The 18,224-nt window shown below is 45.2% G+C and overlaps 1 protein-coding gene across 2 annotated transcripts in view; it reads right to left on the reverse strand.

Moving 5' to 3' along the window:
* Positions 1–838: 838 nt before the first annotated feature.
* The window catches only part of LOC106611337 (ribosomal protein S6 kinase alpha-5), a 63,599-nt gene continuing 46,213 nt past the window's right edge, over positions 839–18,224 (reverse strand). The window contains exons 13-18 of one of the 2 annotated variants that reach the window (XR_014378747.1): positions 15,020–15,190; positions 14,503–14,694; positions 9,177–9,336; positions 7,514–7,565; positions 7,207–7,373; positions 6,751–6,937 (exon numbers count right to left, since the gene is read on the reverse strand). Coding sequence is in view for 1 of the 2 variants with exons in the window: in XM_082955765.1 (XP_082811891.1) it covers positions 6,287–6,937; positions 7,207–7,373; positions 9,177–9,336; positions 14,503–14,694; positions 15,020–15,190 (1,341 nt within the window). In the remaining variant the exon portion in view is untranslated. Of the gene's footprint in view, positions 6,938–7,206; positions 7,374–7,513; positions 7,566–9,176; positions 9,337–14,502; positions 14,695–15,019; positions 15,191–18,224 lie in introns of both variants that reach the window. The other variant, XM_082955765.1, reaches the window with a different exon arrangement.

The raw sequence follows: 18,224 nt of genomic DNA on the forward strand, positions 1-18,224 counted from the left end.
ACTCAGACCACTGCTATGTGCTTCAGTTCATAACATAATGCCTTATCTAATAGCAGCCATATGGTACAGCTGGCCTGCACACCTGAATGATGGGTTGTTCACAGTGACCAAACCATATATGTCAATGAACCAAACACACAGGTTTTGTTTTCACAGTGACGGCTAGGCTACGTACGTCCTTGCAGTAACTAAAGGAGTAAGCAGTAGTGGCATTCTTTACATGTACTCTACCTACAATCCAAATGAAGGACAATTCGTGTCCATGAACCTCAGTCTACAGAAACAAAATATCAATTGAACATTCTTCAAAAAAAACGATTTGGAAAAACAAGGGCCAAAGTAAATCAAAAGTGCAAAGGTTGATATTAAAGCTGATTTGCATGTTAGGTTCGATACTTAGGCTACAGCCTATTGAAGGGACGGACCCACCGTTACGGTACTACTGAAGGGACGGACCCACCGTTACGGTACTAGTGAAGGGACGGACCCACCGTTACGGTACTACTGAAGGGACGGACCCACCGTTACGGTACTACTGAAGGGACGGACCCACCGTTACGGTACTACTGAAGGGACGGACCCACCGTTACGGTACTACTGAAGGGACGGACCCACCGTTACGGTACTACTGAAGGGACGGACCCACCGTTACGGTACTACTGAAGGGACGGACCCACCCACCGTTACGGTACTACTGAAGGGACGGACCCACCCACCGTTACGGTACTACTGAAGGGACGGACCCACCCACCGTTACGGTACTACTGAAGGGACGGACCCACCCACCGTTACGGTACTACTGAGGGGACGGACCCACCCACCGTTACGGTACTACTGAAGGGACGGACCCACCCACCGTTACGGTACTACTGAAGGGACGGACCCACCCACCGTTACGGTACTACTGAAGGGACGGACCCACCCACCGTTACGGTACTACTGAAGGGACGGACCCACCGTTACGGTACTACTGAAGGGACGGACCCACCGTTACGGTACTACTGAAGGGACGGACCCACCGTTACGGTACTACTGAAGGGACGGACCCACCGTTACGGTACTACTGAAGGGACGGACCCACCGTTACGGTACTACTGAAGGGACGGACCCACCGTTACGGTACTACTGAAGGGACGGACCCACCGTTACGGTACTACTGAAGGGACCCACCGTTACGGTACTACTGAAGGGACCCACCGTTACGGTTCTACTGAAGCGACCCACCGTTACGGTACTACTGAAGGGACCCACCGTTACGGTACTACTGAAGGGACCCACCGTTACGGTACTACTGAAGGGACCCACCGTTACGGTACTACTGAAGGGACCCACCGTTACGGTACTACTGAAGGGCGGACCCACCGTTACGGTACTACTGAAGGGACCCACCGTTACGGTACTACTGAAGGGACCCACCGTTACGGTACTACTGAAGGGCGGACCCACCGTTACGGTACTACTGAAGGGACCCACCGTTACGGTACTACTGAAGGGACGGACCCACTGAAGGGACCCACTGTTACGGTACTATTGAAGAAGACGAGCGACAGAAAACCACACCCAAGACAATGTGGGATGGGTCTGTATTGTACCACTAGTAGTATTAAATGTAGTGCTGTGAGAGAACCAAACCCATGGGCAGTGCCTCATCAGCCCTCATAGCTGACCATACACAGGACTCAGCCAAGTGGGTTGAGCTTAGTTTAAACAGCATAGATACGAGTGAGGATGCAGATTACAAATTACATTCGGAACAAAAATATTTGGTCTCCTTCCTCTTAATGGTATGCAAATAAGTGTGAAGATGTTCCTCAAAAAGTGGGCAGTTTGGAGCGTTTTTCTTTCTGGAACAAACAGAGCAAAGACACAGCAGATCAGACTCCCAGTGGCGAGTTCCACATAGGACTCCATCCACTTTCCCTCTACTTCCTCCCCTCCTCCCTCTCATCCCCTGCTTCCTCCTCCATGGCTGTGCTATTACACCGCCCCCCATCCTCTCCTCTCATCTCCTGCTTCTTCTCTTCTGTGGCTGTGCTATTACACCGCCCCCCATCCTCTCCTCTCATCTCCTGCTTCTTCTCTTCTGTGGCTGTGCTATTACACCGCCCCCCATCCTCTCCTCTCATCTCCTGCTTCTTCTCTTCTGTGGCTGTGCTATTACACCGCCCCCCCATCCTCTCCTCTCATCCCCTGCTTCTTCTCTTCTGTGGCTGTGCTATTACACCGCCCCCCATCCTCTCCTCTCATCTCCTGCTTCTTCTCTTCTGTGGCTGTGCTGTAGACTATTAATAGACCCAAACAAAAGGCTTGAGGTTTAATGAGGCAGAAGAGAAGCAGGAAGGGAACTCATGCAGACTGAAGTCAGGAGAAGAGATGAGCTTTGTACCGTTTAGCTTCAAGGGAAGGGTTCAGCCTTTTTATTTCATGGAAAGCCATGTTGTTGGGGGTTTGGTGTGTGTGACCACGGTGTTCTCTTGACATATCAAGCTATAGGTTCAGATGTTCTTGGACAGCTTGACATAATGGATAGATCTAGAATAGATGCATAGTTTCAGTATGAACCAATATATCATATGAAGCACTTTACCAAAACGTAAGCTGAATAAGTCCCCTGTGCTGTGTTGTCTAGAAATGATCATGTTCTATCCCGATAGTCGGACAACGCCGTCCAGATCCTCACACATGAAGTATCCTCACCAATAACATTTACATTGACAAACATGTTTGCAAACTTGCATAGAAAGGAAACATCAGCAGCAACCTGGCCAGGTAGCTACCCCTAGAAGTGGGTCTGTTTCCAAGCTTACAGAATGCTTTGGTTCTAAACACTGAATGCTGCTTTCAAACGCAAGTAGATCAAGAAAATCAAGTAAAGAGGTCCTCTCTCGCTCTTTGCAAAGCAACATGTCAAGGTGGGTATCACAAGAGCAGGAAACAAACATGACAGTAAGTGGCAAGAGTTCAAACCACCTGAGAGAGATACAGAGAAAGACAGAGCGAGAGACATACAGAGACAGAGACAGACAGACATGAAAGATGTGTCAAGAAACATGATAACCAGTCAACTGTTTACAATAGTCTAAAGCAGAGCCATACAGACTGTATATACATGTAACTGCCAAAATAAAGGAAACACTTGAATAAATGAGGGATACAAAGTATATTGAAAGCAGGTGCTTCCACACAGGTGTGGTTCCTAAGTTAATGAAGCAATTAACATCCAAACATGCTTAGGGTCATGTATAAAAATGCCCAGTTGACAATTATTTTGGCTACCATGGCTAGGAGAAGAGATCTCAGTGACTTTGAAACAGGGGTCTCAAAGGAGCATAGTGTGTGTCTCTCAGTCACCAGATCTCAACCCAATTGAACACTTATGGGAGATTGTGGAACGGAGCCTGAGACAGAGTCTTCCACCACCATCAACACAAAATGATGGAATTTCTAGGTGGAATAATGTCTTCACATCCAACCGTTCCAGACACTTGTAGAATCTATTCCATGTACATTGAAGCTGTTCTGGCTCAACATCCTATTAAAGACACTTTATGTTGGGTGTTTCCTTTACTTTGGCAGTTACCTGTATATACATCTCTAGTCTGAAGCATACACAAGGGCAAGCCATCTAATATAGAAAAGGCAGAGATTTTTGGTATAGTACTCCTTTGCCTCTTTCCAAGACAAACAATAACTATTCCTCCAGGAGCCGTGACAGAACAAGCTACAATACACCCATAAAAACAGTAACATCACTAGAGATGAAGCGACAGGGGTTTTTGGGGGATAAAACCTACCGATACCGATATATCTGCCTATATATTGTTTTACAGCAGGGAAATGAACAGGTGATCTTTCTCCAAACTGACTTCTCATAAAGGCCATCCAAAAGAGCCATTGTCAAAGAAATATGCTTTACATATTGATTTCTTACATTGTGACAACAATGACACATCATTTGATTGGTCACATGCATTCAGATCAGCATGAGACCCTCTTTTCACGTTGGATAAAAAACCCATAAATACAGGATTACATGATCGGATCAGGTCAACAAACAATTGCATCATGATCTCATTATGAGAGGCTGAAGCACTGAAGTGGCTGTTTGAAATATCTATTGTAGGAATCTTCCTGAAACAACATCAACCTGCCATTGCAAACGTTCTGTGATGAAACTGCCTCTTTAGCTCAAGGGTTCTAGAGCTCAAGGGTTCTAGAGTTCCAGGTCTGAGCATATATACAGTTGAAGTCGGAAGTTTACATACACCTTAGCCAAATATATTTAAACTCAGTTTTTCACAATTCCTGACATTTAATCCTAGTAAGAATTCCCTGTCTTAAGTCAGTTACGATCACCACTTTATTTTAAGAATGTGAAATATCAGAATAATAGAGAGAATGATTTATTTCAGCTTTTATTTCTTTCATCACATTCCCAGTGGGTCAGAAGTTTACATACACTCAATTCGTATTTGGTAGCATTGCCTTTAAATTGTTTAACTTGGGTCAAACGTTTCAGGTAGCCTTCCACAAGCTTCCCACAATACGTTGGGTGAATTTTGGCCCATTCCTCCTCACAGAGCTGATGAAACTGAGTCAGGTTTGTAGGCCTCATTGCTCGCATACGCCATTTCAGTTCTGCCCACATATTTTCTATAGGATTGAGGTCAGGGCTTTGTGATGGTCACTCCAATACCTTGACTTTGTTGTCCTTAAGCCATTTTGCCACAACTTTGTAAGTATGCTTGGGGTCATTGTCCATTTGGAAGACCCATTTGCGACCAAGCTTTACTTCCTGACTGATGTCTTGAGATGTTGCTTCAATATATTGACATAGTTTTCCTACCTCATGGTGCCATCCATTATTTTTCCTCCATACATAACGATGGTCATTATGGCCAAACAGTTCTATTTTTGTTTCATCAGACCAGAGGACATTTCTCCAAAAAGTATGATCTTTGTCCCCATGTGCAGTTGCAAACCGTAGTCTGGCTTTTTTATTGGCGGTTTTGGAGCAGTGGCTTCTTCCTTGCTCAGCGGCCTTTCAGGTTATGTCGATATAGGACTCCTTTTACTGTGGCTATAGATGCTTTTGTACCTGTTTCCTCAAGCATCTTCACAAGGTCCTTTGCTGTTGTTCTGGGATTGATTTGCACTTTTCGCACCAAAGTACGTTCATCTCTAGGAGACAGAACGCGTCTCCTTCCTGAGCGGTATGACGGCTGCGTGGTCCCATGGTGTTTATACTTGTGTACTATTGTTTGTACAGATGAACGTGGTACCTTCAGGCGTTTGGAATTTGCTCCCAAGGATGAACCAGACTTGTGGAGGTCTACCATTTTTTTTCTGAGGTCTTGGCTGATTTCTTTTGATTTTCCCATGATGTCACGCAAAGAGGCACTGAGTTTGAAGGTAGGCCTTGAAATACATCCACAGGTACACCTCCAATTGACTCAAATGATGTCAATTAGCCTATCAGAAGCTTCTAAAGCCATGACTTTTCTGGAATTTTCCAAGCTGTTTAAAGGCAGAGTCAACTTAGTGTATGTAAACTTCTGACCCACTGGAATTGTGATACAGTGAATTATAAGTGAAATAATCTGTCTGTAAGCAATTAATGGATAAATTACTTGTGTCATGAACAAAGTAGATGTCTTAACCGACTTACCAAAACTATAGTTTGTTAACAAGAAATTTGTGGAGTGGTTGAAAAACGAGTTTTAATGACTCCAACCTAAGTGTATGTAAACTTCCGACTTGAACTGTATCTATCATAAACAGTTGTGAACCATTAATAAGTTAACATAAAAACAAATCATAAATAATTTCAGTCTGTATTATTGTCATATATAAATACCGCAAAATATATGCTCCAACAACAGGTTCCTCCCAATGTGATAAGCTGCAGTATTTGTGGCTTAAAGTAAAATGTCTTTACTAATGCAATACACCACAGTGTAAACAAAAGCAAACAACCAGGACTATGACCTACCTTCCAGACAAACAGGAAGACATGACTGAAACAGAGGTGTGGTTGTAGAGGGGTCTCTCCGCTGTCTAGCTCTGGATCGGTAGGGCAGTCCTTTTCATTTACTGTGTGTCTATTGCTAGTGATGATTGAGAGGTGGGTCCTGTTCCTGCTGCATGCTCAGCCTGGAGGCGTGCATGCACTTGTGGTCCATGCATGTGGCTGATTGTGAGCGATTGACTGCGAGCTGCCATGGAGGGAGAGAGAGAGATCTACATGCTGTCCATCTGAGTCTCTCTCTCTCTCTCTGTCTCTCTCTCAGTCTGAGAAGTAGAAGGCTGGAGGCGGCGAGCGTTCCGGGGCGGGGTCGTTGTCTGAGCCCATGGCGAGGGGTGTGATGACAGGGGTGGTGGTGGAGTTGATGGAAGGTTGGGGTGGAGGGTCGACGACGACGTCTCCCCCAGTCTTCTCCTGGTGAAACAGGGTGGAGGAGGAGTGGGTGTCCTGGTGGGACAGGGTGGAGGAGGAGTGGGTGTCCTGGTGAGACAGGGTGGAGGAGGAGTGGGTGTCCTGGTGAGACAGGGTGGAGGAGGAGTGGGTGTCCTGGTGAGACAGGGTGGAGGAGGAGTGGGTGTCCTGGTGAGACAGGGTGGAGGAGGAGAAGAGGGTGTCCTGGTGAGACTGGGAGAAGGAGAAGGAGGAGTGGGTGTTGTGGTGAGACAAGGTGGAGGAGGAGGAAGAGGTGGAGAAGGAGGAGCGGGTGTCCTGGTGCGACTGGGAGGAGGAGGAGGAGGAGGAGCGGGTGTCCGGGTGGGACTGGGAGGAGGAGGAGGAGGAGCGGGTGCTCTCTCCGGAGCTGCTCCTGGTCTCTGTGCTGGTGCTGGTCTTCTTCAACTTCCTCCTCTTGGCCAGTGGGGCCTTGTCCACCGTCTGCAGACGGAAACCCTCCCGCTTACACTTGTTGAACGCCTGGAGAAGCAGAGCACAACAAACACATTCATATGAACAACAGTAACCTACAACACAATAAACATTCACTAAAAATAGACTAAAAATACTCAAATAAAAACATGTATGGATCTTTACCCACCCCCGCCATCCCCTTTGGAAGAGCTGATGAGAACAACTGAATAGGGGATATTTGATATTCTCCAACTCTTCCTGCAGCATCCTCTAACGCAAACCTGGCCCTCCCTCTCACCATGCCACCCTCTCCTGAATGAATGAATAAAGCTCACGTTGAAGGTAGCCTTGACGTAGGTGTGTACAGACAAGGTGGTGGAGGAACCCAGGATGTCTGGTGTCATCAGAGGGTTGGAGGAGAGCTGGCTGTCGTCTTGGAGCCAGCCATTGTACCTCAGACCACACATCTTGATCCGCTTGTCAGGGTCCACAGTCAGCAGCTCTATAGGTACCACACAAACGTCGTAGATTAGGAACACAATTAGTCACTCCAACCTCAGTTATAACTAACCTGATTCGGCTTATCAACCAGCTAATTATAACAATCAGGTGTGCTAGATCAGGGTTAGAATGAAAACCTACAGGACAGTAGCTCTCCAGGAACAGGGTTGGAGAGCCTTGGAGCAGACAGAACCTGTGGTGAACATGACAGACAGAACCTGTGGTGAACACGACAGACAGAACCTGTGGTGAACACTGAGCAGCATCCCCTACACACTAGAAGATCCACAACTCCTACCAGACAACACCAAATCAAAACTAATACATCAACTCACTCAATAATGCTGTCATTCAAAACTTTTACCAAACTAGGGGTGAAACACAAGAAAAACAAACGTTTAACTGGCCGGACATGCAGAATAATTATTTTAGTTATTCAGTAAGTTGAACCATTGAAGCAAGGTGCAACTTCACCTTGTAGCAAAGCATGCCTGAAGTTCATATCAAAAGCCCTGATCAGGGTCAATTCGAATTGAAAGGGTAGGAAGCATGACTTTTTACTCACCAATGTAACAACACAGTGTGGTCAAAGACTTAGTAACTTATTTGTTGTCACAATCTGGTTACCTATAAGTACAAATATAGTTATGTTTTTGGGTTATTAAATATTTATTTACTTATTTCCGGATATCTTTGAAACGACCCACAATGCACTATTTCTCAATGTCATATGGATGATCTGTGCTACCGAGTTCGTATGTTAACTCGGTAGCTTGCTGAAGCTGGCTAACGTTAGCAGTTAGCCATGCTAGCATGTAATTACATTCCGGACAAAGTGTTGGCGGTGGCGAGCTACAATCCACCAATCACAGGCAGTGTGACGTAAACAAGAAGCAGATTGGGCACGTGCGGCCATACAGCATTTCTTCCCGTGGGCTTAAAACGATAGATAAAATCATACCTGCTCTAATTGTGTAGTACCTCGTCTGTTGTCCTTTTTGTTTTGTCAACTTTTCGGGCATGTTCTCTGTTAAGTAAGCTACGGGAGTTTTGTAACTTTTTCCACCTTGGCTTAGTGCTAGCGCGCTAGCTGACGGACATCTGGAATCGATCTATTGCGCTCGCCTTCCTCTGGCTTTGGTAGCTAACCCAGCCTGTAAGCTTTTATCATCGGATGGGCCCCAGCCATCAACCTGTAAGACACTGCACTAATACGATTTGATAACTGGTTAGATGGCGTTATGTATGTCCAAAACTTTGGTTTACGTTAATGTAAGTTAGGTGTTGATAGCAACTAGTTGTCTCATGTAGTGCTAATGTAACATTAGCAGGGTAGTAGGGCTAACGTTTGCAGGCTAGATGGCTAGAAACCTTGAAAGTTAATTTGTAACTTTCCTTGTAAGTTGGCTGAAACTGTAAATTAAATCAGTAGTCATGCAAACGATTTGGTTTAGGTTGAAGTTATACATTTGAAGTTAATTATGTTGTTTACTTTATAGGGAACAGGCTGGCTTGCCTCCTTATTACATCACCTCATTCTCTGACATGACTTCATCATTCTTCATCATTCTTTTTCATTTTGATCGCTTTTAAGTAATAACTCGAAAAATAGAGAACTGAGGAGTAACTTTGCATTGAGACTCAATAGCTTCCACTTTAATAAATAGCTTCTCCTTCAATAAATAGCTTCTCCTTTTCAATTTTCTCAATTATTGAATTGGAATTTCAGTTAGTTCCTGAATTGACCGACTTCAGTTCGAATTGACCCCAACCCTGCCCCTGATGTTCCATTTCCCAGGCTCACCTTGTATGAGGTCTTTGGCCTGCTGTGAGACACTCCGCCAAGCCTCTCCCTCGAAGGAGAAGTCACCCTGTTTAATCTTCTTCATGATCTCTTCAGCACTGGTGCGGGCCAGACTCTTCCCCTGACACTGGAACGGCACCTGACCCGACAGCATGGTGTACTGAAATATAATAATAATAAATATATGATCAATATAATACATATTATGTTCTGTAATCCTACATGTAGTGTCATGACGTTGGCCTGTGGGTAAGGTTTATGACCCCCCCCCATAAATACCTTTCTCCCTTCCCCTCTCTGACCCTACTGAAGGACTTGAATAGCCTGTGTTAAATATAGAGAGTCTGGGAACATCAAACAAATGGGGAAAAGGAACCATATTTTGGTAATAAAACCAGTTGGAAATATGCTTGGGAACATAATGAGTATGGATGTCAGTTCGGTTGTCATCTGAGACATTATGACTGATGACAGGATGACATAAACTGTACCTGAGAAAGTATACACCCTCTAGTTATCAGAGTAACATGGAATTGTTATGCAATTGAAATGTTTGATATTGGAATTGTTTGTTAGGAGATTAAATGTAATTTTAGCTTCCAAATGAGAGAATTGGGTTTTCATAAGGAAAGTGCCCTGCTTGATCAGTGGCCCACCCCTGTGAAGAGACAGGGGTTATAAACGATGAATCCTTCCCCCTCTCCACTATATAAGCCTTTGACGAAAAGATAACCACGTTGTTCCAGTACGTGAGGTCTGCAGCCTCTACGTTAGAAGGACACACATGTCAAGTACAGAACTAAGCCAACCTCGGCGTGAGCTTTGGTGGCGAATGGTATGAACTTTGAGCTTATTCACTACAGAAGTGATACTTCCTAGCCGTTGAGTTAGCAGCGGCCGCTGTAGACGGGGGCTAGGAAAGGACGGACGACGGATCCAGTCTAACAACCAGACGAAGATACCACCACGTATCCAATTTACCACCAGATCTGTTGGCCAACCCGGCCAGCATCTCCGACCAATCTACCGAAGCGCAGCTCAGAGTAAATATTTATTGCATTTTCCTTTTCCAAATGGGCGGTAATTTAGAATGCATAAGATAATGTATTTACGATAGCATAGCTGCTGTTTCTTTCTTCCTAAATCTTCCCGCTCTTTCATTCAAGCCCAACCCCCTTTCCTTTGTGTAACCAGCTTTCATACAGGTTCCGTCCACCAGGACGTTTTCTGTATGATTAGTTTAGGTATTTAGTAAATAAATAATTAAACCCAATTTGGTATTGCTGATTCAACTTGTTAGCCAGGGTTCGTGAAGATAGCCAAGAATTTACAACGTTCATTATGAGACTGAAAATAAGATAAGGGTTAATATTGACTGCTACCGATGTAAAGTATTACTAAGTATTTTAAGAGTTTATTCGGAAGATAAAGGCTCTATAAACGTTCTTCCGTGGTGCCCCGACTTTCTAGTTAATTACATTTACATGATTAGCTTAATCAGGTAATATTAATTACAGAGAAAGAATTTTATAGATTAGCATGTCATATCACTTAATCCGGCATAGCCAAAGACACGACAGTAGCCTATATGTTGATATTGTGTATACTATGGTATGCATGTTCTCCATGCATGTGTACACATCTTTAAACCATTAGCTTAGTAAATAATGTACCAGGTGTGGCAGTCCGCGTCAATGGCAGTCCGCGTATGGCTTCTTTTTACCTTCTTCCAAAAGTCCACAAAAATCTTCAAAATCCCCCATGCAGACCAGTCATTAGTGGTAATGAAAGTCTGACAGAACCCATCTCTAAGTACATTGATTACTTTATTAAGCCTTTTCTGACGTCACTTCCACCCTATCTTCAAGATACCACAGATGTGTTGAACAAAATTAAGGAATTGAACAATATAGGTACAGCTTCCTTTTTAGTCACCATGGATGTGGAGTATCTATACACCACCACAGAACAGGAACAAGGTTTGGCAGCTATGCACCATTTCTTGAGTACCCGACCTGAGACAGATGCCTCCTACAGAATTCATCATCTCACAGACTGAATGGACTCTTAATCATAACATCTTTATCTTTCAGGACCGTATTTTTAAACAGGTCAAAGGATGTGCCATGGGAGTTTGCTACAGCCCTTCCTACGCTGGTTTGTACTTGGGTAAATGGGAAAAGGACTTCATTTTGGATCCTTCTAATAACCATTTCTTTGACCGGATTATATGGTGGGGACGCTATATTGATGATGTTTGCCTGTTTTGGTCCGGCTCAGAAGATGAACTTATTTCCTTCCACCAATACCTTAACAGCATTAACCCTAACATCAAACTAACTATGGAGTACAGCAAGGATAACATTCATTTTTTGGACCTCGACATTAGGAAAAACGACAAAGGATGTTTGCACACATCTATCTTTAGGAAGGCTACAGATGGGAATACCATTCTGAGGGCAGACAGCTTTCACCCCAAAAGGCTAAAAGAGAATATTCCATATGGCCAATTACAAAGAGTCCGCAGAATTAGCGTTCAGGAAACAGACTACAGTGTCAAAGCTGCTGAATTGGAGAGTCGCTTCTTGAATCAGGGCTACAGCGTTCAGGTCCTGAAAGATGCAGCTATAAGGGCTGGATTACTTGACAGAGTTGCGAAGGGGAGTGCCTCGTGATACATCAGAGAGAGTGTATTTTGTTACAAAATACAGCACTGAAGCAGAGAACATTAAAAGAATCATAAAAAATAATTGGGGAATCATCCAAAGTGATACGCTACTACGCCAAGTCTTTCCTGAGCCACCAGTCATAAGCTTTAAGAGATACCCTAAATGACAAATTAGTCCACAGTTATCTTCCGGGTGACTCTCAAAAAACTTGGCTTGACCACAAACCCAAGGGCTCTTTTAAATGTAACCATTGCAACCATTGCAGAAATATTGCACAGAAGAAGTATTTTGTTGACACAGCTTCCAAAATGGAGTATTACGTCAAGCATTCCATTAACTACAAAACCACTCATGTCATCTATAGATTGGAATGTCCACAGTGCAAGGTGTTCTACATTGGACGGACAAAGAGACGCCTTCGAGACCGCTTAGCGGAACACAAATACGCCATACGGGTAGGCAATGAAGACTACCCCAAGGCAAGGCACTACAAGTCCTTGCACCATGGCAACCCTGCCTCCCTTCAAGCTATGGGTATTGATCATATTCTGGCCTCTATTAGAAAAGGGGACCATCTTAAACAGTTAAACCAAAGGGAAAGTTTTGGGATTTACAAACTACAGGCCACTAAATACCCTGGTTTACATGAAGATATGGATTTCTCACCCTTCCTGTAGGGTCGTGATAGGTCCATTTGCTGTCATCTAGTGCACATTTTCCTCAATTGCCCTCAGCTATGTTTAGACTGTTGTTGTTCATGTTTTGCTGTGTTCTAGTGTACTATGGAATATATTGCTTTCTTGTTCTTGACACTTCTCCCAGTCATGTTTGGAACTACCTTTCTGGGTGTTCTGGTGCCTCTAGCTTGGAGTTGTATTTTTTTGTGATGGCACAGCTACAGTGTTTCACTTTTTAATGTGTATAGTATTGCTTACTAGGTGTGGCCAATCAATTTTGTAACCACTCCCTCTTCAAATTAGGGCTAATTGGAAAAGCTGTTCAAAAGAGGACATTGTATTATTTCTTTGTACTCCCTGACGAAGGCCATGCAGCCGAAACATGTCGGATTTTTTAAAACCTTGTTTCTATTGAACACGCCATACTAATAAAGGCATTTTAATTAATTATATGAAGAGTGCCTTGGTCCTCCTTTCTTTTTAATGTACCAGGTGTACTCTCACCTGATCTAAGCCTGATTGAGGTTGGCCTGGTTTCTAATGCCTCATTAAACAAACAACATTTTTCCAGTGCCTGTTTGTCTCTGTGGCTCTGTGACATGTGTGTGTGTCCTCTCCTCGGCTCACTATGCTTCCAGGGTACTCTGCCGTACAGAGCCTGGCCTGTCAGGAAGCATCACATCACGGCTCTGTACACACATTCAGCCCAGCCAGCACACTACTATACTGTACCCCCAGGGGGCGACGCACAGAGAGAAGAGAAAAGAGAGAGAGGCTGCACACTCGAGAGGCCAAGCGGAGAAATCGCTCTTCCTCCCTCCCCCTCTCTTCCTCAAGCTCAGTCTGATTAATAAAAACAACAACATCTGCTGAGGGATGGGGAAATGAAACCCTTCTCAAATTCATAGACAGCGTTTTAAATGTAACGAGCAACAGTCCATGACATTGAGAGATTGTTTAGCCATCTTTAGACGCTACACATTGTTTACATTAAGAAAACCTCGTGTTTTGGGTTATGATAAAAATCAACAATTTAAATGAGCATTGAAAAGCTTCCCAAACGGCAGACTGTAGCCTAGGCCATTAACCCACTCCACTCTGAGTAGGCCTGCAGCTGGAGTGCAGAGTGCTGCTCGTAGCGCTTCATTTACTGGTGAATATTAAAGTGTTTCAGTACAGGACAGAGCACAGCAGAACAGAGTAGAGCAGAGCACCACAGGATAACAGAAGAGAAGCATGTTAACTATACTGAATAAGACAGATGGGTATCAGACAGACCACAGCATGCAGAGAACACCAGAACAGTTCCACATGTGAATGGCCTGGTCACACAGAATGTTGACACACAACTGCTGAATCAAGCTGGAATTTCTGTAGCTGTATCGAAGTGTCAATGAAATGCCAGATCTACGAGAAGTGCAGCTAATTGGTATAAAGCAGGAGTGTCAAGCTCATTTTGACCACGGGCTGCATTGTCTTCACCTAGCTCCGGCAGCCGCACTGAAAATGTGTTAGATTTACTTGCTATCAAAATGTGCAAAAAACAGACCAATTTTTGATGCTCCCAGACAGTCTAGCTTTCATTTTGGTGTTTTTTAGCGAGCTGGAAAGTGAAGAGACTGTATAAAATGTCCATTATTATTTATACAGTTTCAATTTGGTTGTAGTATTTTAAATATAGATTGAGGTAGTTTTCTCCCCCCAAGAAAATATTTCTAAAAAATGCATTTATTTATATTTTACTAAACCACCTGCGGCCGGATTAAATAAGCTTGAGTGTGACACGTTAGAGGCCAAATTTTTATTTGGGACTGAGCAGCTCTCCCTCTCCCGCTCCCTGGGTGAAACTCGGTTCCCTTGTTCCCCAACCTCCTTCTCAAAACACATTGGAGGAGAAGTTCTGAGGGAAGGACCTTCTCCTTCAATGCATTTGAAGGGTATATGTATTCACTCCTCTGTACCCCTCAGACCTCCACTCACCAGGATGACCCCCAGGCTCCAGAGGTCACATGACTCGTCGTAGCCGTCGTATTTGAGGATCTCCGGCGCGGCGTAGGCCAGCGTGAAACACGGCGTCTTCAGCAGCTGGTTGTCTGGAGGCTTCAGCCGGGCAAAACCAAAGTCTATGATCTTTATCTCAGCGTTCTCACTCTCATCTGTGAACAGCAGGTTCTGAAAGACGGGTTTCAAGAGAGAAACATGCTTGTGTTATTTCTACTGTGTCTAAATGTATCACTGCCATTTAGTAATGGCACATAAGTGGCCTTTTCTAGCCTTGTGACGGGGAAGGATGAGAAGCAACACTTCTGAGAGGTCAGTTTCAGATCCACTTGTCCAAGTATTTGGTACTGTAATTTGATGTATTGATCACACACACACACACACACACACACACACACACACACACACACACACACACACACACACACACACACACACACACACACACACACACACACACACACACACACACACACACGGAGTGCTTCAGTAGTACCTCTGGTTTGAGGTCTCTGTGTACCACTCCTACATCGTGCATGTGGCTGACGGCTGACACCAGTCTCCTCATGATGCGGCTGGCCTCCGTCTCACTGAAGTGCTGCTTCCTCCGGATCCTCTCCAGCAGCTCTCCACCACGCAGCAGCTCCAACACCAGGTATGTATGCAGCTAGAGAGAGACAGAAAGATGGACAGAGTTACTCCTAGTGTCTCCAGAGAGAAGCATTACAGCACAATACAATGAGTCATGTTTACTATGTATTAATAGTTCATATACGCATGCAAATATTCCTATAGATTTTGTAATTATATGTCATTATTTTGTAATGATATTAGATTTGTAATGAAATCATATGCTTTACTGAGTTAATATGATCTGTCCTGATCGGAGTGCTCTGAGCCAAGGATGTAGTTATACAATAGCTGAAATAGTTAAGGAAATTCTAAATTCTACCCTGAATCTCCATTTACATATTCCTAACAACAACCCAGCTCTTACAGTGACTGAGAGATGAGGAACAGAGGGGTGGGGAGCGGAGGGGGGGTGCTGTGAAGTGCACACTTTGTGAAGGGTGGAAAATCGGGAGGCAGATTGGGAGAGGGGGGGGGGGGGGGAGTTGAAAGGCGCAGCGAGGGGGCTTTGCTTTGATCTAGGTCAAAGCCCTCACTCTGCCTGCATCCCAAATGGCACCCGATTCCCTTTTACAGTGTACTTCTTTTGCACAGGGCCCTTAGGGCTATGGTCTAAAGTAGTGCACTATAAAGGGAATAGGGTGCCATTTGAGTCGCAGACCTCTCTGAGGTACCAGTACAGTAACAATCCAGCAGAGCTCATCAGAGCTAGTGGTGCTCCTAGGCCTGAAGTGCCCCAGCTAATGAACCCCAGAAATATCAGCCACACACACACACAGAGACATGAACACACACACACACACACACTTGTTTGACCCAATTTGGAGCAAGAAGTTTTTTTTTTTGTTCACTAAACTCAAGGCCCACATACAGAAATATGTTCCATGTGGGTTTGATGAATCTATACCTATAGTGGATGTACCTGTATGTGGTTCTGGAGCTGTTCTGTACTGACACAAATACAACCTGAAATATGAGGGGGATAGTATACTGTTTATTATAGGACAATAGGAAGGAGAGAACAGAAGGAGAATGTCCCAGGAGGAGAGAGAACAGAGGGAGAATGTCCCGGAAGGAGAGAGAACAGAGGGAGAATGTCCCAGGAGGAGAGAACAGAGGGAGAATGTCCCAGGAGGAGAGAGAACAGAGGGAGAATGTCCCAGGAGGAGAGAGAACAGAGGGAGAATGTCCCAGGAGGAGAGAACAGAGGGAGAATGTCCCAGGAGGAGAGAACAGAGGGAGAATGTCCCAGGAGGAGAGAGAACAGAGGAAGAATGTCCCAGGAGGAGAGAACAGAGGGAGAATGTCCCGGAAGGAGAGAACAGAGGGAGAATGTCCCAGGAGGAGAGAACAGAGGAAGAATGTCCCAGAAGGAGAGAACAGAGGGAGAATGTCCCAGGAGGAGAGAGAACAGAGGGAGAATGTCCCAGGAGGAGAGAACAGAGGGAGAATGTCCCAGGAGGAGAGAACAGAGGGAGAATGTCCCAGGAGGAGAGAGAACAGAGGGATAATGTCCCAGGAGGAGAGAGAACAGAGGGATAATGTCCCAGGAGGAGAGAACAGAGGGATAATGTCCCAGGAGGAGAGAACAGAGGGAGAATGTCCCAGGAGGAGAGAACAGAGGGAGAATGTCCCAGGAGGAGAGAACAGAGGGAGAATGTCCCAGGAGGAGAGAACAGAGGGAGAATGTCCCAGGAGGAGAGAACAGAGGAAGAATGTCCCAGGAGGAGAGAACAGAGGGAGAATGTCCCGGAAGGAGAGAACAGAGGGAGAATGTCCCAGGAGGAGAGAGAACAGAGGAAGAATGTCCCGGAAGGAGAGAACAGAGGAAGAATGTCCCGGAAGGAGAGAACAGAGGAAGAATGTCCCGGAAGGAGAGAACAGAGGGAGAATGTCCCAGGAGGAGAGAACAGAGGGAGAATGTCCCAGGAGGAGAGAACAGAGGGAGAATGTCCCAGGAGGAGAGAGAACAGAGGGAGAATGTCCCAGGAGGAGAGAGAACAGAGGGAGAATGTCCCAGGAGGAGAGAGAACAGAGCGAGAATGTCCCAGGAGGAGAGAGAACAGAGCGATAATGTCCCAGGAGGAGAGAACAGAGGGAGAATGTCCCAGGAGGAGAGAACAGAGGGAGAATGTCCCAGGAGGAGAGAACAGAGGGAGAATGTCCCGGAAGGAGAGAACAGAGGGAGAATGTCCCAGGAGGAGAGAGAACAGAGGAAGAATGTCCCGGAAGGAGAGAACAGAGGAAGAATGTCCCGGAAGGAGAGAACAGAGGGAGAATGTCCCGGGAGGAGAGAGAACAGAGGGAGAATGTCCCGGAAGGAGAGAACAGAGGGAGAATGTCCCGGAAGGAGAGAACAGAGGGAGAATGTCCCAGGAGGAGAGAGAACAGAGGGAGAATGTCCCAGGAGGAGAGAACAGAGGGAGAATGTCCCAGGAGGAGAGAACAGAGGGAGAATGTCCCAGGAGGAGAGAACAGAGGGAGAATGTCCCAGGAGGAGAGAACAGAGGAAGAATGTCCCGGAAGGAGAGAGAACAGAGGGAGAATGTCCCAGGAGGAGAGAGAACAGAGGAAGAATGTCCCGGAAGGAGAGAGAACAGAGGGAGAATGTCCCAGGAGGAGAGAACAGAGGGAGAATGTCCCAGGAGGAGAGAACAGAGGGAGAATGTCCCAGAGGAATCTAGCTTCCACATTCTTCTGCTCTGTTCTATCAGTGACTTAATTAGGCTGCCTGTCTGATGCTAGTCTTGTCTCCATCACTGGCTCCGTCAGATAGCAACTATTTCTGAAGATGGGCGTTTACTGGCAATGCTTGGGAGACCAGGTCTCTCTTGTGAAATAAAATCTATCACAATGTGAAGAACCTGTATAAATAAAAGTTAAATGAAAATATGTGGTTGTTTTGCCTACTTCAGCTGAATCCAATGCGTGTCTGCTAAATGACTCAAATGGATTGTTTTCACTGACTGGATAGGATGATGCACTTATTTCTAACCAGAACAGCAAACAGAACAGGTGTTTCTTGCAAAAGAGATGTTATCTAAATAAGACTAACCAGTATAAATACTGAG

The sequence above is a fragment of the Salmo salar genome, chromosome 09 (genome assembly GCF_965601325.2).
Source record: "Salmo salar chromosome 09, fSalSal1, whole genome shotgun sequence".
Taxonomy (NCBI): Eukaryota; Metazoa; Chordata; class Actinopteri; order Salmoniformes; family Salmonidae; genus Salmo; species Salmo salar.